Source organism: Saprolegnia parasitica, assembly GCF_000151545.1.
Source record: "Saprolegnia parasitica CBS 223.65 unplaced genomic scaffold supercont2.3, whole genome shotgun sequence".
Taxonomy (NCBI): Eukaryota; Oomycota; class Saprolegniomycetes; order Saprolegniales; family Saprolegniaceae; genus Saprolegnia; species Saprolegnia parasitica.
The window spans coordinates 452,854-476,512 of record NW_012156397.1 but is presented as its reverse complement, the minus strand read 5'-3'; the positions used below and the strand labels follow the sequence as shown (position 1 = coordinate 476,512).

The 23,659-nt window shown below is 59.9% G+C and overlaps 8 protein-coding genes across 8 annotated transcripts; 5 read left to right on the top strand and 3 right to left on the bottom strand.

Moving 5' to 3' along the window:
• Positions 1-34: 34 nt before the first annotated feature.
• Positions 35-5,597, bottom strand: SPRG_01406 (hypothetical protein; the record flags this gene model as incomplete). Its single annotated transcript, XM_012339623.1, has 12 exons — positions 35-874; positions 927-1,003; positions 1,052-1,250; positions 1,304-1,344; positions 1,390-1,771; positions 1,822-1,956; positions 2,019-2,068; positions 2,129-2,339; positions 2,378-2,398; positions 2,456-2,820; positions 2,871-3,244; positions 3,298-5,597. 12 exons carry the CDS (start codon positions 5,595-5,597, stop codon positions 38-40), a joined length of 4,992 nt encoding a protein of 1,663 aa, XP_012195013.1. The 3' UTR covers positions 35-37.
• A 381-nt stretch (positions 5,598-5,978) lies between these two features.
• On the bottom strand, positions 5,979-6,792 carry SPRG_01405 (40S ribosomal protein S15). Its single transcript, XM_012339622.1, has 3 exons — positions 6,762-6,792; positions 6,364-6,705; positions 5,979-6,172 (listed from the first exon to the last, which is right to left on the bottom strand). Exons 1-3 carry the CDS (start codon positions 6,762-6,764, stop codon positions 6,062-6,064), a joined length of 456 nt encoding a protein of 151 aa, XP_012195012.1. The 5' UTR covers positions 6,765-6,792; the 3' UTR covers positions 5,979-6,061.
• Positions 6,793-6,967: 175 nt separating this feature from the next.
• Positions 6,968-8,126, top strand: SPRG_01404 (hypothetical protein). The gene has a single exon (XM_012339621.1). It carries the CDS (start codon positions 7,075-7,077, stop codon positions 8,026-8,028), a length of 954 nt encoding a protein of 317 aa, XP_012195011.1. The 5' UTR covers positions 6,968-7,074; the 3' UTR covers positions 8,029-8,126.
• A 489-nt stretch (positions 8,127-8,615) lies between these two features.
• On the top strand, positions 8,616-10,062 carry SPRG_01403 (hypothetical protein). The gene is made up of 7 exons (XM_012339620.1): positions 8,616-8,871; positions 8,927-9,028; positions 9,083-9,152; positions 9,208-9,329; positions 9,375-9,473; positions 9,524-9,622; positions 9,671-10,062. The coding sequence occupies exons 1-7, from the start codon at positions 8,653-8,655 to the stop codon at positions 9,863-9,865; spliced, it is 906 nt and encodes a 301-aa protein (XP_012195010.1). The 5' UTR covers positions 8,616-8,652; the 3' UTR covers positions 9,866-10,062.
• A 3,406-nt stretch (positions 10,063-13,468) lies between these two features.
• Positions 13,469-14,971, top strand: SPRG_01402 (isocitrate dehydrogenase). The gene is made up of 3 exons (XM_012339619.1): positions 13,469-13,541; positions 13,624-13,887; positions 13,940-14,971. Exons 1-3 carry the CDS (start codon positions 13,505-13,507, stop codon positions 14,920-14,922), a joined length of 1,284 nt encoding a protein of 427 aa, XP_012195009.1. The 5' UTR covers positions 13,469-13,504; the 3' UTR covers positions 14,923-14,971.
• Positions 14,972-15,952: 981 nt separating this feature from the next.
• SPRG_01401 (hypothetical protein) lies at positions 15,953-16,513 on the top strand. Its single transcript, XM_012339618.1, has 2 exons — positions 15,953-16,157; positions 16,204-16,513. The coding sequence occupies exons 1-2, from the start codon at positions 16,021-16,023 to the stop codon at positions 16,469-16,471; spliced, it is 405 nt and encodes a 134-aa protein (XP_012195008.1). The 5' UTR covers positions 15,953-16,020; the 3' UTR covers positions 16,472-16,513.
• On the bottom strand, positions 16,464-17,581 carry SPRG_01400 (hypothetical protein). Its single transcript, XM_012339617.1, has 6 exons — positions 17,502-17,581; positions 17,237-17,451; positions 17,035-17,183; positions 16,923-16,983; positions 16,656-16,868; positions 16,464-16,587 (listed from the first exon to the last, which is right to left on the bottom strand). The coding sequence occupies exons 2-6, from the start codon at positions 17,373-17,375 to the stop codon at positions 16,502-16,504; spliced, it is 648 nt and encodes a 215-aa protein (XP_012195007.1). The 5' UTR covers positions 17,376-17,451; positions 17,502-17,581; the 3' UTR covers positions 16,464-16,501.
• Positions 17,582-18,248: 667 nt separating this feature from the next.
• SPRG_01399 (hypothetical protein) lies at positions 18,249-23,486 on the top strand (the record flags this gene model as incomplete). Its single annotated transcript, XM_012339616.1, has 10 exons — positions 18,249-21,401; positions 21,447-21,569; positions 21,620-21,730; positions 21,783-22,060; positions 22,112-22,355; positions 22,401-22,604; positions 22,651-22,921; positions 22,965-23,201; positions 23,250-23,303; positions 23,356-23,486. The coding sequence occupies 10 exons, from the start codon at positions 18,249-18,251 to the stop codon at positions 23,460-23,462; spliced, it is 4,782 nt and encodes a 1,593-aa protein (XP_012195006.1). The 3' UTR covers positions 23,463-23,486.
• Positions 23,487-23,659: the final 173 nt, after the last annotated feature.

The following is a 23,659-nucleotide window of genomic DNA, read 5'->3' as shown; positions in this document are numbered from 1 at the left end:
TTCTTGGCGCAAATTTTCATGTCCTACATGTCTGGTTCTATTCCGTGCGGTCGGCGTCGTCGGCGGCAGCTGCTTTCTTGGTCTTGGCGCCGGCGAGACTCTCGAGCGACGCGATGCCGTCCTGGATGCCCATCTCGGCGCACTGCGTCGCAAACTGCACCTTGGCATCGCGCGGAAGGCCCACGAGCTGCAGCAAGGACGCGTCCCATTGGTCCGCCGCCACGGCGCTTTGGAGTCGATTGAAGAACTGGACAACATGCATCAACTGCGTCGTACTGAGGTGGTTGGTGAGGTCCTGCGCCTTCTTTCCAAGCCGCGGGTGGCCATGCATGTGGTCGGCCCAGAACAGCGCATCGTGAAGCCGGCGCACCTCGGTGGCGTCCAAAACTGCCGCATCAAAGCTGCCTCGGCGGTCGCCCGCGCCGCGGTCCGTCTTGCGTAAAAGCGCAGTGAGCTTCGTCTTGGCGGCCAAGACCTGGTCGCGCATCTCGGCCTTGGCCGTTGCTTCCATCGTGTCCAGCGCCGCGAGCGTCCGCGGCTTGGTCGTGGTCGTGCAGTTGGAGACGACGTTCCAATACGTGTTCTCGCCCGTCACGTGGTCGCGGGACGGCAGCCACGCGTGCTCCTCAATGTCTTTGAATTCCGTGCGGTGGTGCAAAAGCTTGATCGCCAAGCTCTGCGCGTCGACCTTGGCGAGTACTTTGGCGTGGACCTTCTGGGACGCCGCGGCGAGCGACTGCGTCAATCGCTGCATCGGGCCACCACTCTCGCGGTCCATCGGGCGGAGGTCCCGAAGCGGCATGAGCACCGACTTGTGTGCATCGGCGATAAAGACGAGTACATTTCCCGAATCGACAAGCGCGTTGGTCGAGACCTAATGACGCGGCGTCATCGCGACAGGAAAAGGGGCGACATGGTGGGCGTACAATAGTGGCCTCGCACGACTTGAACTCGCCGCGCGTGATGAGCACAGGCGCGTCATACGTGCACCATGGTGGTGGGCCTAGTCCAAAGCGTGTCTTCTCGTGCAACCACGCTTATCGTAGGGTACCGTTGCTGTTGTCATACGTCGAGAGCCCGAGCGCGTCCTTGATGGCCGCTTTGCGCGCGGCAATCGCAGCAGCTTCGGCGTCTGTATCGGACGCCAGCACCTCCGCGACGCCAATGGCTTTTTTGAGCTTGTAGGCGAGGCCGCGCCGGACCACATCGTCCTTGACCCGCTGCTGGACGATCCAGTTGGTCCGTCGAATCTAGACATGGCCGAGTTGACATCATCCATGCTTGCAAATCGAGCGGCGTCTACCAGCTTCATGTACGCCTTGCCCTCGACGCGTCCCTTCATCGCTACACCAGATGCATGAGATCGCGACGACGAGACAAGCGCAGTACCGCGAAACGCTGCTTGGATCATGCGCGCTGCAATGTCTTGCTTGGCGACGTCGAGCTCGCTGAGCTGCGCCGACACGACACTGTCGACGGCGCTCGCCTGCGCGAGCCGCGCCGCGTCCGTCGCCCGCGCATCCAGAATCGCCTTGGCCGCAAACGGGAGGTACGCGACGCGCTCGATCCCGTGGTGCTGCCGCTGGCCCTTGCGATGGAAATTCGAGTAGCATTTTTTGCAAAAATAGTCGGTGCAGACCGTGCACCGCCACGCGCCGGCCTTGGCTTGGCACTCAACGCAGAGCGCGACGAGCGCCGTGAACGTGTGTGGCCGTGTGCGGTGGTAATGGGGGTAGCACGCATCGCAGTACGGCGCGCCGCCGTCCATGCACTAGTACGTTCCGAAGTCGGAGACATAACCCTACCCTCCACTACGACTACCTGGTTGCAACGGCGCGTCGCTGTCTGCGTCGTGCAGAGGCGACAGAGCTCGATCGGTAGCGTTGCATGCGACGTGAACGCGGCGCGCTTGTGGTCGCGGGCGAAGCAGTCGGCGCAGACCGCATCGTCGCACTCCTACACGTGCCATGGGTTGTTGGACCTTGGTCGTTTTTCGAGTTTTCGAGACAAGTCCCTACGAGGCAGTAGATGGTGGCTTTCTCGCGTGGCTGCGACTCGTGCTTCATGCCTGTCCAAAATATCAAGATATCAATACTACAGGTACCTCCACCAAAAGGACAAAACGTACAGTACACAATGTACTCTTCGTCGGGCGGCGGCAATAGGATCGAGACAGTGGGGGGCATGTCCCGCAGCAGCGCGGGCCGCGAATAGGTCGTCACGCCCGTGACGAGGTTCTTGTAGGATTTGGCGCCCGACTTGCCGTTGACGTACTCGACGTACGTCTCCCGGACGAGCGCATCGAATTGGAGACGGGCGCGGCGGCTGCGCCACCGGTTCTGCACCACGGTCGCCGCGCGGCCCTTTGCTTGCGGACTTGGGCGTCGCGGAATCGAACCTACACCCGCACATCCCGACGCTAAGAACCGAAAAATGCGATTTGTTTTTCGCGTACGAGGAACGCGGCGCGGCGGGCGCGCTGGAGCGCATGCCGGACCATGCTTTGGATGACATGGGCTGCCCAGTGCGCGCGCTCGAGGGCAAGGGTCGCGAGTTGCAGTCGGAACGGCTCGCCCAGCTTGGACGGCAGCACGACTTTATGCAGAAAGAGCAGATACCGCGAACTCGGCTGCAAGGTCGGATCCGGAAACCGCGCCGCGAGGAGGCTGCCCATCGCCGTGTGAAAGGCCGCAAACGGAATCGAGCGCGCCTTGCCAACTTTGACTTTGGCGAACGCCACGTCGACCGCGTGGAGCGGCAAATGCACCTTGTGCAGTGCGCCAGGCGTGTCCTTGAAGAACTTGGAAAAGCGCATGTTGTCTATATAACCATGTTGCATACGTTGCCATCGACGAAGCGGGGTAGGGTACCCATCTCGGTCGCGTCCGGCGTGTTGCCGTAGCGACACAACGCCAAAAAGAGGCTTTGCCACACGCCGTAGCACCCTGAAGCGACCCACGTCGTCTTATCGTCCAAGCGTGTCTGCAGCGGTCGTTGGACGCTCGCATTGGGCGCCGTTTTGGACGACGCAACGTACGGAAACTGGTAGCTCCACAGCAAGAGCGTGTCCTGGACGAAGCGCAGCGTCGAGGGTAGCCGCGCCGCGCCAATGGCATGCTGTTCAAGCCGCCGCTGCCGCTTCTGCACGAGACGCACGTAATCGCGTTGCTGCAAATACCTGCGAGCGATGGCCTGTATCCGTACCGCCGCCCGCCGCGTGCGTCGAAACTCGACAAGGCGTTTCCTATCATGTTCAAAACATGAGGCATTGCAGACACCTTGTCTGGAGGCGACGACTTTTGTAGCCAGTGGCGCTTGATGAGACCCGCGGCATGAACGTAGCGCTGTACATCGAGGATCGCCTGGCGCGCCTTGCGACTGCGAAAGAGCACTTGGATCCGGCGCGCATAGGCGTGGACCTTGAGCCGCCAGTAGCGCATTCGACCGAGCATGCCGCGCGCCATGCGCTGGATCGTCGTTGCCGCTACGTGCTGTCGTCGCCGATGACGCCGGCGCGTCGCTTCGTCCGACCGCACACGGAGTCGACGCACGCGGCGGCGGGTCTTGGCGCCACGGAACGCAGCCTGGAGCGTTGTTGCCGCCTTGTGCTTTTGCGCGAGCGTCGGCTCGCGGAACACGTTGGTGACGGTGTCGGTGACTTGCAGCAGCAATTTGTTGACGCCTTTGGCTTGCGACCGCTGCCGAAGGAGCTGGCGCTGGTCCTTGCGGAAATTCTTTTTGGCGAGTTTGCGCGCCTTGATGGCGTTGGCGCGCGCTTCTTTGAGGTGCTTCAAGTGGCACTGGGATCGATACCGGCGCCACGCACGTTGCAGGACGCTGGCCGCGGGTCCAATACGAAGCGCATACCGCCGACGAGAGCGATAGGCAGCGACCATGCGCCACCACGCTTGCAGCTGCACGACTGTAATGACGTTCTTGGCATGGCGTCGCCGCATGGCGGCAAATTTGGCCTTGCGCGCAAACCGGCGTCGGCGCAGTGTCCGCTGCACGAGAAGCACGGCGCCGAGAAGCCGCAATTGATACGCTTTGGTCGCGGCCACAACAGCTGCATAGTGCGCACGCAGCGCCACCGCATCCAGCTTTCGCAGTAGCGTGCGCCGCCGTCGGGCGAGCCAGCCACGGACTTGGGCCTGCACTCGAATCGCGGCCGCCGTCTCCTTTCGGTGCCGCAAAAGCTGGAGAAAGCGCGCCCAGCGCGCCGTGCGCTGGCGGTAGAACCGCTGCAGGCGGGTTGCAGCTTCGATGCGCGCACATGATCGCGCTCGGGTGCATGCAACAGCGTAGCGGCGAAGCGTGCGAGTGAGAATGCGCGCTGCAGCGTCCTTCTTCGTGAGCAGCCGCGCGAGAAGACTCGCCTCGCGCTGCCGCTGCTGCTGTAGCAACCGGTGTCGCAGCCGGCGCTCGTGGCGGGCGAGAGCTTGACGCCACGCGCATTGCACGGAGAGGGCCGCATTGTGGAAAGCGATCGCGCGACGTGCCATGGTGCGTGCGAGCCACGTTCCAAAGCCGTGGAGAAGTGCGTTGAAGCGCATGCGAACCAGCGCCGCGTGGACGCGGTCCATGGCCCGGTGGATGGGCAGCGAGGCAAATGGACCTTTCCCAAAGCCGTACAAGACGTCGAGGGGCAGCCAGCGCTGCACGCTCTGGAGCGTGGACTGGAGCGACGTTGTTGCCATCGCCACGCGGCGCTCTTGAAGAAGTGCGTCGGCCACGTGCGTCTCGTGCTCCTCGTGGAGGTGGGTCAAGTGCTTCTTTTCAACATCCCGGTGCCACGCGAGCCACGTGGCCAGGGTGCTGTCCGAGACATCGCGGTCGTCGATTTGCATTTGAATGGCTTCCGAGGCTTCCTTGTCGTGCGACCGCGTCGGTGTCGGTGGTATCTGCAACGTGGACTGGTGCGTCATAATGACCTCGCGTCGATGGCACAGCAGCGCAACGTTGATGTCTTCGAGTGCCATGCGCCGACGCTCTACGGCGTCCATCGCCAGCGCCGGCGCACCTCGTTGGCGGCGTCCACCCAGCAATGGCTTGGTGGGACTCGTGCCCCGCACCAGATTGCCGTACACGTTCTGTCGGTGGCTGAGCCGCGCCAAGGAGGTGACGTGGCGCGCGTGGATGGCCTCGTCCGCGAACGCCTCGAGCTGGTTGACCGCAGCGACGTCGGCGTCCCGCGGCTTGGGCAAGCGCGCGACCCACTGCCGCGTTCGGGGCGTCAGCACACGCAAGATGGGCAGCGAGACACGACCCGTCTCTTCAGGTTGTACGACGCTGCTGCGCCGCCGAAGACTGGTGCTGCTACTGCCGCGGCGCAGCGGTGACGTTTCGATAGTAGCCGCCTGCTGGAGAAGGTCCGCGACCATGTCGGGCTGGTGCAAGTAAGCGTTAAGTGACGGACAATGCGCATGGCTCGACACGTCGCGCGGGCGCTTCTTGCTCCGCTTCGGCGCGTCGAGGCGCGCGTGGGCACGCTGCAGCACTTGGCGCCACTGCGTCGGGTTGTACACTTCGCACTTTTCAATGTCCAGCGCGAGCTTGGTGTACGCGCCGAGGCTGGCGTCGTTCTTACGCTGCGCCATCGTATCAACAGACCGATGCGAAACCACGACGCGCCGTTTCGGTTCCGTTGCTCGAGCAGATTGTCGACTACTAGTCCAAACATGACATCTTGTCTCGTTCTGCCAGAGATGTTATAGAGATGCGAGTCCCATCAAGTGAGCCGCCGGCCGACGAGCCAAATACCATGAAGAGTACCGAGTGTAAAGCGGAGGAAAGCAGAAGTAGTTGAATGTTAAGCTCGACAAAGAATATACACTAGCTCAAATGTAAAAGATAAAAGGGTCCCGGTCGTGCCTCATACTGACGTGCAAATCATGGGGTATCCAGCATTGCATTCGGATGTGCGAGGTTTGATCATTGGCACGACCATGGGACTTACGAAGAAGAGGGACGCGCCGGCGGCGTGGTGTACCAAAGCGTCATGTATTCACAGGAGGTTAGCAAACCATGACAAGCGCCAAGAGCTGAGGCCTCTTGTAGACATTTACAAGGGGATGAAGCGGTTCTGGTGCATGGCGTTGATACCGGGGCGACCGTGGGCGACGGGCTTGTACGTGATCGAGAGTTCACCAAGGTAGTGGCCGACCATCTCGGGCTAGACATGGAAAAGTGAGCGCCTGCCCGGGTCGCGGGATATATCAGAAAAGCTCTCTTGGGTCGCCCCGTACACAGAACGGTCACAAAGGGAGGAGAGTCGAGGCGAGTGACAACACGTTGCCACTGCCTGCTCTTCGGGTTCAAAGGCCCTCCTCCCCCGAGAGCTGTGATATATGTTCTGGAACACACCTTGATTTCGACACCGTTGAACGACTTGCCGTTGTAGATACCGATGACCGAGCCGATCATCTCGGGGACGACGATCATGTTACGGAGGTGCGTCTTGATACCACGCGGGCGCTCAAGGGGCTTGGCCTCCTGCTTGGCCTTGCGCAGGCGCTTGATGAGCGCCATCGGCTTGCGCTTAAGACCACGCGAGAAGCGGCGGCGGGCGCGCGCGTTCACGAGGTCCATGAGCTCTTCGTGGTTGAGGTCGAGGAGCTTGTCAAGGTCCACGCCACGGTACGTGAACTTCTTGAAGGCGCGCTTCTTGCGGGCCGCAGCGATTTCGATCAGATCATGTTCGTCAGCCTACATGCCCCTTGGTAAGCCCTTCTTGTGGCCATAAGACGCCGCTAAGCACGCACCATGGTGTTCGTTTGGTACACTTTGGAAAGTGAAAGCTCATGAGCGATGGCCGTCGCCGTTGATTGGCCGAAACGACTGGTTCCGAGAACCTCCTGTCTCAAGCACCATACATTCCGTAAGTGCGGAATCTCCTCGTAAGTGCGCTTTAAATCGCTCAATTTAATGTGCCATACACATCGTAAGGTATACAATACGAAATAGGCCACTTTGCCATTTGGTTGGAGTTGACGCTTTGTCAGGCCGACTAACTAACAAGTCGAATTCATTAACAAAAAGGCGTGTGTCTCCCCAAGGTTAAACGACTACGTCAAGATGGGCATCTCTATGGAACGCAAGGGCGAATACTTCATCAAGCTCGAGGGCTTGCTCGATGAGTACACCAAGATCTTCCTCGTGACGGTCGACAACGTCGGCTCGAACCAGATCCAGCAGATCCGTATCGCGCTCCGCGGCACGGGCGAGGTGCTCATGGGCAAGAACACGATGATCCGCAAGGTCTTCGCCAACTACCTCAAGAAGAACCCGGGCCACCCGCTCGAGCAGCTCATCCCGCTCCTCCGCGGCAACGTCGGCTTTGTCTTCACCAACTCGGACCTCGGCGAGGTGCGCAAGGTGCTCGACGACAACAAGGTCCCGGCCCCGGCCCGTATCGGCGCCGTCGCCCCCGTCGATGTGTGGTGCCCGGCTGGTCCCACCGGCTGCGACCCCGGCCAGACCTCGTTCTTCCAGGCCCTCCAGATCGGTACCAAGATCCAGAAGGGTCAGATTGAAATCGTCTCGGACGTGCTCCTCACCAAGAAGGGCGAGAAGGTCGGTAACTCGGAGGCTGCGCTCCTCCAGAAGCTCAACATCCGCCCGTTCTCGTACGGTATGTCGATCGTGACGGTCTACGACAACGGCTCGATGTTCGACCCCGCTGTCCTCGACCTTACGGAGGACGACCTCGTCAACAAGTTCGTCGCCGGTCTCCGCAACGTCGCCGCCGTCTCGCTTGCGCTTGGCTTCCCCACGCTCGCCTCGATCCCGCACTCGATCGCCAACGCCTTCAAGTCGCTCGTCGCCGTCGCTGTCGAGTGCGAGTCGTTCTCGTTCAAGAAGGCCGACCCGTTCAAGGCCTTCCTTGCCGACCCGTCGGCCTTTGCCGCTGCCGCCCCGGCTGCCGGTGGTGCCGCCCCGGCGGCCGCCGCTGCCGTCGAGGACAAGAAGGCTGAGTCGGAGGAGGATGTCACGGCCGCTGGCATGTTCGGCGGTGGCTCGGACTACTAAACGAGTACTAGTCGTTTCCACGCACACCTTGGGATGCGGGAAGCAATAAGATCTACCTAAGAACGCGTTGCCTCTCGTCACTTGCATTTGTCGTCAACCTCTTCTCAATCTACGAGGAGCAAGCAGTATCGTATGCAGTGTGTACGCCCTTGTGGGGCTCCAGAGATAGCTTCAACGTGACGTAGCCCTACCCCGACTGACATGTGAGTGGAGCATCCTAGAAAAATGCTCGCTGCGAAAATCAGTGCTGTGAAAGAGTAGGCTAGCGTTGTATTACCACGTCTTGGCGTTGGTCGGCGTGGTCTTTGGTCGGTAGTGTGCGTTGTCGAGGTTGTTGATCCGGCGCCTAGATCCAGTAGCCGCGTCGTCGCGGCAGACGACAAGAGGTCCAACGAAGTATACATGTACACACAAGAAGGCCACCGCCGTGCCAAGGCGGCCATGATCTATGACACATTCGTCGCACTGGCACACCGAGACATTTGTAGTGACGACATCCAATGGACGAACCTCCACATCCAACACGTCCCTGCACGATGCGAGTGCGGGACGCATTTGCGGAGCGTTGTTCACTCAGTACGGGCAACGGCGAAACGACAGCGTGGTTACAGAAAGGCCACGAGCATGAGCCTCAAGGACGCCGCCGAGCGCGTCAGTGCGATCGAGCAAGCATTCCACGACGACGCGAATGCGTTAAGCGCGTCGGACGCTGCGATGCGCTTGACGGTGCTTGCGGCAGTGGGGCGCCACGGCGACGCCTTCACCGAAGCGGCCCAAGGTGGCCGCGCCGCCGAAGTCGAGCGGTACCTCGACCAAGGCCTCGACGTCAACATCAAGCACTCGGTAGACGACGCCACTGGCATCTGTCTTTCTAATGATGATGATGTTGCGACGATAGGAGCTCGGATGGACCGCGCTGCACATGGCCGCCGCCAACGGCCACGAAGACATTGTGCGTCTGTTGCTCCGGCATGGCGCCGACCACTCCAAGATGTCGTCGGTACTTGGATCCTGGACGCGCGCACTGGGTTCTTACCCACTGGAATGACTGTAGAAGAAGGAAAAGACACCACTCGAGCTCGCGGTTCAGCGCGGCCATAGCTCGATCGCCAACCTCCTTCGCAGTACGCTTTGCATTGTGTTGAATGTTGCCTCCCGCGACGGGTCATCATCGTATAGAGGGCTCGTTGGCTGGCAGTAGTACGGCGTCGCACGAAGAGTTTGTCGAGGCAGCCCGGCGTGGCCAAACGGACGTGCTTCGGCGACTGCTTGGGGACGGTGTCCACGTCCATGTGACCAATGTACAGGATATTGTCATTTCTTCTCCGAAAACGACTATCAAGTAGCGCTACGGCGTCTCGGCGCTCATGTTCGCTGCCGACCAAGGGCACGTCGAGGCGACGCGTCTCCTGCTGCACCACGGCGCCGACCCCAAAAGCCTCACGGTACCCTTCTACCTCATGACGGCGGCTACGAACGGGGTGGGCATGGCTAGAAGTTTGGGCAGCCGCTGTTTCTATCCGTGGTTGATCATGGTCATACCAAGATCGCCCAGCTCTTCCTCGACTACGGCGCGCCCGTCCAGATGGCGACGGTGCGAATGGAAAGCGAGGCAGTCATGGGCGAGGGATACTTTATATAGGACGATCTTGTGACGGGATTGCACATTGCGGCCGAGCGCGGGCACGCCGACCTGTGCCAGCTCCTTTTGCGCTACAACGCCGACAAGAGCGCGCGCACGGCGAGCGGCGACACGCCGTACCGCGTCGCGTACCGCAGCGAGATGCTGACGAGTCAAACCAGTGGCGGCGAGACCTTGCAAGTTTTACTGTCCTAAGTCGCAGTGTCTCGTACCGAACCTCTGGCCTCGACACAGATATAAGGGCACCTTGCCGTCGTAAAGGGCCACGACGACACTTGTTCGATACAAGACGTTTCTTCGAGCGAGTTGGCGGTCCCTGCTTGACATTATTGGTGGCATTACATCAAGGCCGCACACCAACGACGCGGTGTTCTGCTGGAATTCCCGTCCGCATCATCCAAGAAGAGTGCGATGGCCGTGCGAGGATAGTACGCCTGACGTTGCCGCCGTCGGGCGTTGACACCACCAACATCTCACCTGCCTGCAACCCACTCGAAAACCTTCGATGGGAACGCCAACGCTTGGCCGTGCTACCGTATTCTCTGCCAACCGACGACGACAGTGGTGCTGTAGTCTACTATGGTCGACATGCTATCGACGACGTCGGAAGCAGCTTGCCGCAGCGGGTACGTTGCATGCATACACAACAGCACGGTCCTTTTTTGCTGCTGTACATCGAGTGCAGCATGCGCGACGCGAGCTTCGTCGTCCGACTGCATCTGCGAAGGCGACTCTGCGCAGACAAGCGAGAGCTTCCTGCGGTTCTTGACACCGCTTGCCGTCGTGCTTGGTGTGTTTCTCTTGCATGTCCTCTGGCAACGCGTCGTCATTCGCTTGCCTGCGTACCAGCACGCACATCGCCACAAGAAGGTGCATAGCATCGATGCATCCATTCTTGTCCTGCCCAGCTTTGTGCCCGTGGACGAGCCAGTGGGGCTGCCTCCGCGGCTTGCGGCGCTATACGCTCGCGGGATCGACAACGCAATTGTCTCCACCGATGCGATCGACGTGACGCTGCCATCGCTTCGGTGGTCGTCGGCGCCAACACTGACGACAAATTTAAGTCCACCGTGACTCGCCCAAGAACACAAATGTACATCTTGTCTTGTGTATTCTTCTTCTATCAACGCATGTCGTCGTCGTCGTCGTTGGGTCGATCGTGCGTCTCACTCCCACGGGTACGAGGCCGGCGCGGCCGGCGCGTCGTCCGGTGGCAACGTCGGCGTCGCGTCGGGCTGCAGTGCGGCCATCGTCGACGCCGCATGCAGCTGCATTTCGTGCACGAGCTTGTCTTCCATGACCATGGACACGTGCCCGAGGCTCTCGATGAGCGACGGCGCCTTCTCGGCCGCAAAGGCCCGCAGATCCTCGAGCAGCTCGTACGCCAACGCCATGGTGAGCTTGGACTTTGGTGGCGGCGGCGGCTTTTTTTGCTCCAGAAGACTCCACTCTTCAGTAAACATGAGTTGCGTCGGGAGGTGGTCGTCCACTGCGATGAACTCGAGCGGGCCGAGGACGAGCGACGGCTCGACGATCGGGACGATGACGGCGTAGTACAAGGCCAGGAGCGCGGCGAGGTCGTCCGAGGGGCCGATTGGGTGCCGCGCAAAGCTGGCCGCGCACGTCGAGGGCGCGACACTCGCCCAGGCGTCGGCGACCCACGTTAGCACGCGGGGCCCATCAACCGATGCGGCGACTTGGAGCTTGCGCTGGGCGAGGACGTGCCGGAGCAGTCGCACGCGGTACGTGTCCTTGAACGTTTGAAGGATGCCATGCAAAAGCGGGCAGCCGCCTTGGGGGCCAAAGGCGGTTGACGGACAAACGCGCACTGTGACGTGCGCGAGGTCGACGTCCGACGAGTGGCACGGCGTACTCGGCAAGAGCAGCAGAATCTTGCGGTTGCAAACCTTCATGTCGGCGTCGAGCGAGAGAAGCCAGTCGTGGAAGATGTCGGCCGTCATCCAGGCTTGCGGCGCCTTCTTCATCCCGAGCGCCTCGAGCGACGCGTCGACCTTGACTTCGCTGCCAACGACGAGCGGCGGAATCTTGTGCGACCCCGTCGCGTTGCAGCACAAGAGGAGAGTGATGACGTCGGCGTCCTCTTGGAGTGAGAGCGAGTGGTCTTTGAGGTCCCGAAGCAGCCGACCGGCCGTGTCGGGCAGCGTCTGATAGAGCAGCTGCGTCTCCGAGCCCGAGAAGATGTCGTCCGGTGCATAGCGTTTCAGGAGATCTGTCATGCGCTCCGAGGCGTACCAATCGGCCCACTCTTCGAGGGAGGGGTCGGGCAGGTCCATCGCCATTGGCAGTGGCGGCGCGCTCGCGGCGCGGCGCTGCTTCCGAAACGAGATGACGTGGCGCTTGCAAAACGTCTCGAGCCAACCGTTGGAGGCCTTGAACGACTGCGCTTGCGGCACGCGCTTGGCGAGCTCGAGCGCTTTTCTTGGACCATAATGCCCGAGACCGGGCCTTTCTGCGCCTTGTACCAGTCCCAGACCATGTTGTTGACGACTTCGTGGCGCGCCTTGCGCTTGGGTGCATGCGACGGCGGCGCCTCGGCCTCAAACAAGGTCTTGGCCTTCTTCTTCAAGATGTTGTTGACCGTGCCGAGACCAATGTCAAAGTCGCGGGCGAGATGGCGCTGGCTCACGCCAGAGTCGGCCCGCTGAATGAGATCGATCTTCTCGACCAGCGACGTCTGGCGCCGCCGTCGCTTGCGCTTGGGGAAGAGCGCGATCGCGTCGTCGGCGCTCGCACTCGACGGCGTGGCCTCGGCCACGAACGGCTCGTCGCCCGCCAGCAACGACGCCATGCCACGCGTATCCGGATTCGGTCACAATGTCCGGATACAAGAGTCCCATCGCACACTATTTACGATCCGTAGGTTACCAACCGGACACGGTCGGCCGCGCCGGTGTGCAACGCACTGGATTCACGCGTAGTACTAGTACCGTAGCAGCGTGATGGCGTTTGAGTGGTGCGATGGATTTTGAGCATGTGCCTTTACGTGCAGCGCGACGACGTTGCCAATACGATCTGGTTTCACACTATTTCATGGACCTGCGGACCATGTGACGATGTTGAAGCTTGATGTTGAAGCAGCACCACCCAACCTGGCCCGCCCAGGCGGCCACGATGGATGGCTTCGACACGCTTCACTCAGCATCACCTTCGGCGAGCATCGCCGATGCGGTGCGCATGGCTCGCAGCTTATGGTGGCGGCGCTGTGTAGCACGATGGAGTTGCGCGATGGAGTTTCACGATGGAGCTGGGCTGCTTCAAGCACAAGGGCCACCTGCGGACGCACGAGGATCGACGTTGAAGTTGGCCATCCCTATCAAGCACATTCCTCGAGTTCTTCAGTTGAGTTCTTCATTGACACAGCGACGGGCAGCGGCTAAGGAAATGGGCCACTGCGAGTGTAGGCAGCAGAACCCCTCGTGATGGCAACCAGGTAGCTTCGCGACGGGCCATGGCGGCGTGGCGCCGACGGCCAATCGTGGCGCTTAACGTCCATTTGCACCCGGCGCCTGCCGTCCACCAATGGCATCGCACATGTCGCACCTCTTGGATGTGGCGAGCTCAAAAATCAAGCAAACTCAATTTCCTGTCGTGGCCCCACAAAATCCACGCGGTGTTGACGCGACATCATCGGTTTCCATGGCGTTTGAGTTTCATGATTACAAATTTGAGTCGTCAGCTCCTAAACGCTGTATAAATGTCGGTTTTGACTCTCAACGCGGCGCTGATTGGCGGACGCGTTGAGTTTTGTCAAAAGGTGTCCAAAGGCGACGTGGGGTTGCGACACACGACGCCACTTCATTTCCTTTCGTGATCATGCTCGCCAAAGCCGCCTCGACCGCCACCCGCGGGTGTACGTTCCGCGTCATCTTCCGCCACGCTCGAAGGAGCATGGAGGCTAGGAACCGAGGTTGACGCTGTATATGCACGTATAGTCTCCTCGCAAGCCAAGAAGATCGCCGTCGCCAACCCCGTCGTCGACCTCGACGGTGATGAGATGACGCGTGTGATCTGGGACCAGATCAAGTCCAAGTTTGTCCACCCGTACCTCGACCTGAACATCGAGTACTTTGACTTGGGCCTCCCGAACCGCGATGCGACCAACGACCAGGTCACGATCGACGCCGCCCACGCCATCAAGGAGTTCAACGTCGGTATCAAGTGCGCGACGATCACGCCCGATGAGGAGCGCGTCCAGGGTACGCGCTACATGAGGTGGCACCATGGCTCATGCAGCATGCTTTGTATCAGAGTTCAAGCTCAAGCAGATGTGGAAGTCGCCCAACGGCACGATCCGCAACATCTTGAACGGTACGGTCTTCCGCGAGCCGATCGTCATCTCGAACGTGCCCCGCCTCGTGCCCGGCTGGAAGAAGCCGATCGTTGTCGGCCGCCACGCCTTTGGTGACCAGTACAAGTGCACGGACTTTGTCGCGAACGGCCCTGGCAAGTTTGAGATGAGCTTCACGCCGGCCGATGGCAGCGCCAAGCAGTCGTGGGAGGTCTATGACTTCAAGGGCGCCGGTGTCGGCATGGGCATGTACAACACGGAGGACTCGATCTACGCGTTCGCCCACTCGTGCTTGTCGTTTGCGCTCACGAAGAAGCAGGACTTGTACCTCTCGACCAAGAACACGATCTTGAAGAAGTACGATGGCCGCTTCAAGGACATCTTTGAGGAAGTCTACCAGGCCGAGTACAAGGCCAAGTACGATGCGGCTGGCATCAGCTACACGCACCGCCTCATCGACGACATGGTCGCCCAGGCGCTCAAGTCGGACGGCGGCTTTGTCTGGGCCTGCAAGAACTACGATGGTGATGTCCAGTCGGACATTGTCGCCCAGGGCTATGGCTCGCTCGGCCTCATGACGTCGGTGCTCCTCGCGCCTGATGGCAAGACGGTCGAAGCCGAGGCCGCCCATGGCACGGTCACGCGCCACTGGCGCGAGTACCAGAAGGGCAAGGCCACGTCGACGAACCCGATCGCGTCCATGTACGCCTGGACGCGCGGTCTCGCGCACCGTGGCAAGCTCGATGGCAACAACGAGCTCATCACGTTCTGCAACGACTGGGAGTCGGCGGTCATCGAGACGGTCGAGAAGGGCTTTATGACCAAGGATCTCGCCATCTGCGTCCACGGCACGTCGAACGTGACGCCCGACCAGTACCTCACGACCGAGCCCTTCATGGACGAAGTCAAGAAGACGTTGGATGCCAACCGTGCCCGCAAGTAAATTTACCTCACTATAATCGACAAGCAATCGAAGCCCTGTTGTCCCATCATCATGATCATTCCTCTTTCCGCGATCGTCGTGCGCCCTCGAGCGGGCACTGCGAGTGAGACCGACGCGGATGCGACGACGAGGGGCCGAATCACGGTTGCAAACAATACGACGAGGCTGCCATTTCCCCGCACCACGACTACCCGACGCTGCTTGCGGTCATGCAGATATCAACCGAAGAACTTGGCTTGGCTCTAGAGCAGTCCATGAGAGCAGTCAGTACTGGGTACCTCGAGCTACGTGGCACACTCAGCTAGCCACGTCGTTCTACATGTACGTACGTACCCTTTACTCGTCGGCAGCTTCAACAGTCGTAGGCTTCAACCGTCGTAGGCTACGACGGTTGAAGCTGCCGATAGAATTCCCGGCTCGTGGTGTACATGACCCCTTCTTGCCCTTCAGCACCACATGACCATCTTCTTGGCGACCGACACACTGTGGCCCAACTTGTCACCCACCTCTGGCCGCAGTACCTTCACGGTATTGCCTATACCGACCGGGCAATCCATAACAGAGCATCGACAGTTTGCATTCAGTAGCCGTGTTTCATACCACACCTGCGCACATATTGTCGTAGCACCAATGCAGATGAGCGAGGTGAGCCACGCCTTGTTGCTACCTTTGTACAGTAACAAAAGGCAATCCGAGCCCGTGCGATGGAGAAACATCGACCATGTCCACATCCCTTCCCATGTAAAACCTTGTGAGCTCATTTACGAGATTCGCGGGTCGAGCGCCGTAGTCCAGGTCCAAGGATGGCTAACGTGGCCGTCCTTGGACCAGGTCGCAGGGCGATGCCGCAAGGTTACTGCGGCCGATTCGGCTGCTCGCCTCGGCCCGAGGTGTCATCTTATGGTTTGTGGCTAGGTGTAGAGTGATATAGGTGAAGGCCAGCAGCGCATCTCTGGCCCTCCACGACAGCCGTGGCTGCTGGCGCCAAGTTGGCCCGTTGGACCAATTTGGCGCCAGCAAATAACCGGTCAGCAACCAACCGACCTCGTCGACTTTCCGCCAATCACGGACGCTCACGTCGGCCCATATCTTGAGCGGATGGAACACGACCTGCCGCTCGTGAGCGTGACCCGCGCGGCCAAGCTGGCGCTGCCGACCAAGGCCGGGCTTACGAAGGAAGGGAAGGAGCTGCTGCAGACGGCCGCTGGCATCTTCGTGCTCTACCTCACGGCGGCGTAGGACGACGCCATATCGAATCTCGCTCATGCTCCGATGTACTAGCGCCGACGACGAGTGCAAGACCAAGGGCCGCCAGACCATCTCGGGCAACGACGTCTTCAAGGCGCTCCAGGACGTCGACTTTGGCCAGCTGGTGGCGCCGACCGCTGACTTTCTCCAGCGCGCCAAGGCGACGGCCAAGAAGCCCAAGGCGACGGCGGCCAAGGACGACACCCAGGAGCATGACGATAATAATGGTGAAGATGACGAAGAAGAAACCAAGGAGATGGACGTTGGCGACGAGGAAGAGTCAAAGCAAGACGCAGCATAAACCGTCCTTCATATTACCAACATGCAGCATCTACTCGGTCATCATGTCGACGTCGTCGTCACCCTCGGTGGCGTCCCGCATGACCACGACTTGGCTGCCCTTGACCTTGCGCACCTCTGCCACATTGCATCCATGAGTCGTTCGTGATACAAGAAGATGAATACATATATGGATACGAACGCACCTCCGTGGGCAATGACGGCCGTGCACGACGACGAGACTGCGTCCATGGCCTTACCGTACGGCAGGCCGAGGAGCATGCCAATGTTGATCACGTCGTAGGGCGACCGCAGGAGCATGTCCCGCGCCGCGCCGCTGCCGAAGATGATGTGGCGGCCGCGCGTGATGCGGACGAGGCTGCTGGCGTTGGCGAAGAAGTACCGCCGGCCGCTCGAATCTAGTTGCACCCGTCGGCACATCGCGTCATTGGATGATCGCACTATGGACGTACCGCCCAGCGCCGCCGTGTACTTGAGCTCGAAGTAGACGCCCCGTGCAATGGCCGCGTCGACCTATCGAACATCCGATTTGCATGGGCTGCGGGAATATTGGGTGTGTTGTACCAAGGGCTTGCGGAGCTGGAACGGCAGCCGCGACGAGACGTCGAGCGCAATGACATCGACGTCGCCTTGCTCGCAAAAGACTGGAAGAGGCGCTGCGACGAGGGCTCGACGGCGACAATGTCGTAGGCGCGGATCACCGGGTTGCTGTTCTAGGGTGCCACGACGCATGATGAGCACAACTCACAGGAGGATCATCGCCTACGATGGCATGCGCCGCGTTCATGTCGTCGCACTGCAACGTGATGCGCTTGAGCTGGCGGACGGCCGGCGGCGGGCTCTCGCTGCCAATGCGAAGACCATGCAGCTGCGTTTTGGTCTTCCGGCCATTCTCGAGGCTCCATGGCGCCAGTGACTCGGGCGCGCGCGGAGGCTTGGTTCCGTCGTTCTCGACGTTGAGCGCCATGCAGCCGTATCCTACTGCGCGACGAGCATGAGCAGCAGCATGGCATCGCATGGGCGTCGCCTACATCGGGCCATCTCGAGGAGGAAGAAGCTCTGCTGCGCGCCAGCCGCGCCGTCCGCGGGCACGTTGAGATCGCAGTACATGTTGGATTGGGAATGGTGGGCACGTCGCGCGTAGATGCGCGCGAACTTGAGACGCAAGCCAATCATCGCCGAGATCACACTATTTCACTACCGTCGTTTTGGGTTTCCGCGCGAAACGGCGGGACACGACGCTTCCGTTCGAGTCTTCTCTCGCGAGCTTTATAGTATACAAACGACGTCGGACCTTAAATCAGAGGACAGATTATTGTCTGTGATAGCACCGACGCATTTGTGTGTCGAACCAGTCAAGCCTTTTGAGCCTAGGTTGTAGCGAAATGCCGACTGCCCCTGCGCTCACCCCACATGACTGCGATGATCTTCAACCACGATTGAATGAATGACTATTGGCCGAGTCTATAGGGCAGCAGTCAACTTTGGAGTACGCAGGTAGTAATATTGTCAAGGACATGGAAGCCTTATGGTCTTGGTAGCAATCTGGTTATCATGCGCGCCGACCTCGTGCGAGTACGGCTGAAGGAGTGAGACGGCGCGCACATCGCCAGCGTATCCTCACCACGAGTCCTCGCTTGTATCATTGCGTCACCAAGAGAAAGAGAGAACAACCCGCGTACGAAGCGTTTTTGACTTCAACGTACACTATTCCCGTGCGCAAGCGGACGTTATCCGGATGCGCATCGGTTGCACGTCGAAACGGCGTAGCATTCCCGATGGCATCAACGCGGGCGCTGCGGTCGGCCGAGAGCAAGGCCGCGCTCGAGCCCGAGTCCTCCGAGTCCGAGTGCAACAACGGCGACGGCGACGGCGACGTCGTCGACCAGCCCACGTCCGACCGCATGCACCTTCTCTCGGCGCTGCCCGATCTGGACGAGCTCTGCAGCGCCAACGGCCTCTCGCGCAAGCAGTTTGGCAAGCGCGCGCACCTCGTGCAGTCGCTCGAGATGTTTCTCGGCTTTTGGCCGCGCATGGATACTGTCAAGTACTTTACCAATTTGCGGGACCTCTCGATCGTCAAGCACCCAACGATATCGGTGCTCGAAGGCCTCGAGTCGTGCCCGCAGCTCGAGTCCCTTCGGATCGTCGAGTGCAGCCTTGGGCGCATTGAAGGCCTCTCACAGTGCACGCGCTTGACGTACCTCAACCTGAGCTCGAATGCGCTCGTTTGCATCGACGGCCTTTCGCCGCTCACCCACCTCGAAACGCTCTGGCTCAACGACAACCGCATCGAGCGCCTCAGTGGGCTCGAGCACTGCACTGCGCTGCGGGTGCTATGGGTGGCCAAGAACCATATCGCATCGCTCGAGCGGTGTCTGGATGCCAACGTGACACTGACCGAGCTCAATGTCGCGGCCAACCAGCTAAGCAGCTTCCAGGCATTGGCGCCGCTTGGGAAGCTGCCGCACCTCACGTCGCTCAGTCTGAGCGATCCGCACTTTGGCGACAACCCCGTGTGCCGGCTGTGCAACTACCAGACGTACCTTCTCTGCCAACTGCCGCACCTCGCGTACCTCGACACGCTCGAATTGAGTCCGCTCAACAAGCAGATCGCCGACTCGACGCTCATGAAGAAGCGTATGTACTACAACATGCGCATCAAGACCATCAAGCGCAACATCTCCAACTGCGTGCGGCACGCACGGCAGTGCTATACCGATCACATCAACTTTGCCAACTTTAACCTGAACGCGGTCATGCGCGAGCTCTCGGATCTTGACAAGGAGATCGAAGATGCCAACATGCAAGGCGCCTCGCAGACGTTTCCCAAGTACCCGCCCGGAAGCCTCGAGGCGAAGCGGGCCCAAGTCGCTGCGTACATAGTCGCCAAGACGCAGTGCATACATAGCATGACCGAAGCGTTCGAGCACCTGCGGCACCAGCTCACAAAGCTGAGTGAAAAAACGATCGCACGCCTCCTCTTGGAGCTCAACACGGGCGGGAACATTCGCCTCGAAGATGGCTCGGACGCCGACGTGTGGTACGCGAGCTGCGTCGACTTGCTCAAGTCACGCGCCTTCTTGGCCGACCTCGCACCCCTCGGAATCCGCGACCTCAAGGTCAACCGTGTCACGCGCATCAACAACCGGTTTCTGCGCAACCGGTTTCAGGAGCGCGTCGAGACGCTTCTGTCTGGTCCGGACGAACATATCAAGGACAATGTGAGTAAGCGCGGCGTGACCATCAAGGAGAGCACCATCGATAGCGGCCCGCCATCGACGGACGTGGACACTACTACCAAGGACACCACCGACGTGGCAATCGAAAATACGCTCGAGTACCTCTTCTACATGCAACCGCCGATCCTCGATCGTGTCGATGGCGTCAAGGAGCAGTACCATGTGATCGAACACGGCTTCCGCGCTGCCGACGAGTATGCCGTGCTCGGACCGCACTGCGCGCACGGCATGAAGCTCACCAACTCACTTGCGCTTCTTGATGTCCCTCGCATTGCAACTGCGCTGCATCGTGGCGCCGAGCCCGACGCCGATGTCGCGAGCTATATGCATTTCGGCTGGCAGTCGCTCGAGCTCACAAGAGGCATGCGCAGTACGCAGCGCAAGCTGCTCTCGGGCGAGTACAAGCTACCGGACGGCGTCCTCGTCATCGCCAAAGCCTTTGTGGGCCACACGCGGATCGTCGAGCCAAGCGCGTCGTTCCCGCTGCAAAAGCCCGACGACGTTCAGTGCCTCCAAGCCATCAAACCGACCGACCCAAAGCAGCGTATGTACTTTTTACTCGACGCGGCGCTTGCGTTGCCCGAGTACATCGTCGAGTACGAGTACACGCCACTGGACACGGCGTCGCACCTCCTCGCGGGCTTGGTCCCGTCCGTCGCACCCGCGGTCGTCGCCAGCCGTCCGCTGGGCCCGGACGACTACAAGCAGTATGGCATCACATCGGACGAAGCGATTGTCGACATGGGCGCGGCGATCGCGCTCACCGAAGCCTTCAAGCTCAAGTACCAACTCGTGTTCTCCGAGCCGCTTCTCGAGCAGCATTTGCTCGAAGAAGCCGCCAAGAACCTCATTCAAATGGACCCAACGATTGCGCGGCGACAGGCCATTGGTGGCATCGCCAATATGCTCATTTCGCCGTCGACTATCGAGTCGTTGGCCCATGGTGTCGCGCCGCACGACATGGTGCACTTGAACCTCACGAGCTCGGGGCTCAAGTCGCTCGCCGGACTCGGAGGGTGCGGCCTCGTCAAGCTCGAGCGCCTCGTGCTCAGCTTCAACGAGATTCGGACGATCGAGGGGCTCGAGGGCTTGACGTCGCTGTCCACATTGGATCTGGGCTACAACATTTTGCGCTCGATCGACAACATCCATGGGCTTCTTGGACTGCAGACGCTCCTGCTCAACAACAACTTGCTCTACCGTTTTGAGGATGTGAGTACGCTCAGCCACGTGCCGAGTTTGCATACATTGGACCTGCGCAACAACGCCATCTGTGAAACCAAGCGGTACCGAAAGAACGTGCTCCAGCGACTCCCCAAGCTGCAGCGTCTCGACATGGCGCCGGTGGTCGCGAGTGAGCTCTCGACATCGCTCGCCGTGCGTCTCTCGCCGCATAAGATCTGGGCGTGCGCGCGCGGGAGCCGGCACGATCGCGGTGAGTCGAGCTTGGCACGATTCCGCAGCAAGCCGCTAGGCCAAGATAGCGACGGAGCGCTCCGGGCCGTCGAAAACGACGACGATGAGAGCTGGTGGGCCACGGTGGAGGAGCTGCACGTGGACCACGAGTCTCTCTCGATGCTCAGCCATTTAGAGAAACTCACATCGCTCCGTGTTGCGTCCTTCTCGGACAACGATCTGAGCTTTATCGATGGCCTTAGTCAGTGCACCAACTTGGAAGAGCTGGCGCTCGTACGGCCTTTTGAATCTGAAAAGATATTTTATGTTTGTGTCTAGGACAACAACCAGATTATGACGATTGAAAACTTGGATACGCTCGTGCACCTCAAGGTGCTCGACCTCGGCAAGAACAAGCTCATGGGCATGAAGAACCTTGACACGCTCGTGAATCTCAAGCAGGTCCACTTGGCATGTTGATATCGTATCGAGTTGATACGTTTGTTGACTAGTTGTCGCTCGAAGACAACCATATTACGTCGCTCCAAGGCCTCTCACACCTCGTCAAGCTCACGGAGCTCTACATTGGCAACAACAACATTGCCAACATCAAGGAAATCCACGTAGGACACCTCGAAAACGATGGGATTTGGACGCATTTTTCGTCTTTTGTAGCACCTCAAATCGCTGCCCAAGCTCATCATTGTGGACTTTTCTGGCAACGGATTCTGCGCCGACGCCGAGTACACGCTGTATACGATCTATAACCTTCGGCGCATCAAGGTGCTGGACGGCGTGAGCATCTCGAGCGACCTCCAGTTTGAAGCCAAGCAAAAGTACAGCGGCAAGCTCACGACCGACTTTCTCATCGAGAAAATTGGCCACGCGTTCAATCGAATCCATGAAATGGAGCTGTCGTCGTGCCGGATCCGCGAAATCGGGTCGCTCCACGGGTATTTTACTCTTCATTTTGGTAGAATTGTGTGGATGCAACATGCGCGTAGGGACGTCTTTGTGAACCTCAAGAGCCTCAACCTTGAAAACAACCTGATTACTGATATCTCGGGCATTGAGAAGCTGCCCAAGCTCCGCGGCCTCAACCTATCGAGCAATCGGATCGAGCGCCTCTCCCATGCAGGCCCGCACACGGGTGTCTTGGCGTGTCCGAAGCTCGAGAACCTCCAACTCGGGCACAACCTCATCACAGACATGTCGCAACTGGGTCTGCACCACCTCCAAGAACTCAAAGTGCGCGCACCTACCACGTTTAGAGCAATGCCAACGGAATGGTAGATTCTCAACCTCGAAGGCAATGACATTACGCAAATCGCGGGCCTCACCCACGCCCACGAGCTTCGGGAGCTCATTCTGAGCAAGAACAAGATCCGGCAGTTTGAAGCGGCGACAACCAACGTGCTCACAAGCCTTGTCGTCCTGAAGATGGACGACAACAGCCTCCGATCGCTCGTGTACTTTTACCCGCTCAGCCGACTGCAGGTAAGCATTGTACCTCCCTTTGGCAAGGCCAACGACTCGTGGTTAGGTGCTCGACTTGTCCAACAACCGGTTACCCGACCTCGAAGAGGTCGAGCGTCTCCAGCCACTCATTCCGATCGTGCAAGAGCTCTGGGTCGCCAACAACCCGCTCGCCAAGCGCCACTTGTGTCGGTCGACGATCATCTATCGCTACTCGAGCCTCAAGTGCTTGGACGGGAAAGACATCACCCTCGAAGAGCGCGAGCGCGTCGAAGTGCTCTTCATGCATGACCGCGCCATGGTCGCGCCGTCGCTCCCCCCCGCCGTCTCGGCTGCTCGTACGTCGCATGCCAGCCGTGTGCACCGACTGATGCAAACTAGTGATCAACGCCCCGCACTTTGCTACCTCGAGCAAAACATCCGTGAAGCTCACAGCCATGAGTTTCGAGTCGATCATCGGCGGCCAGCGGCGGCAGACCAGCAGCAACAACGCCGTCTTGGGGACGGTCTTGCCCCAAGTGCCCACGGACCGCAAGGTACACGACATGCCGCTGGCGTCGCCATCGACGATGACACCGCCAACGGACGCCCGGCGCCGATCCGAGGCCACGACCCTTGGTAGCAATGCAATGCAACTGGCCTGTCGACCACGCGGCCTATCACTAGGTCAACTGACGGGCTTCAACAGCTTGGGCAACCACAAGCTCATGCCGCGACCAGGTAGTCTTGACACCGTGCTGCGACCGTGTACAAAGTGTGTTGCGATGTGTAGAGGTGAGCATGACACCGCCCCCGAAAGCACAACCGTACGTCGCGCAGCCCACCGGCCATGTATATACATCACGCAACTTTGGCCGGAGCGGCGGCTCACTAAAGTAACTCAACGACCTTGTTTGTGGGCACTCGAATCGCCTCGAGGCAGAAGGCTGGGAATGGATCTGGATACGTCTTTCATCCTGCTAGGACGACGACCTCCATCGCTCGATCGAGATGGCATGCTGCTATTGCGCAGTGCTACGAAGCGAATGCAGCCATGTACTTGGAGACTGGCCTGCGCAGTATTTGGCCGTGCACAA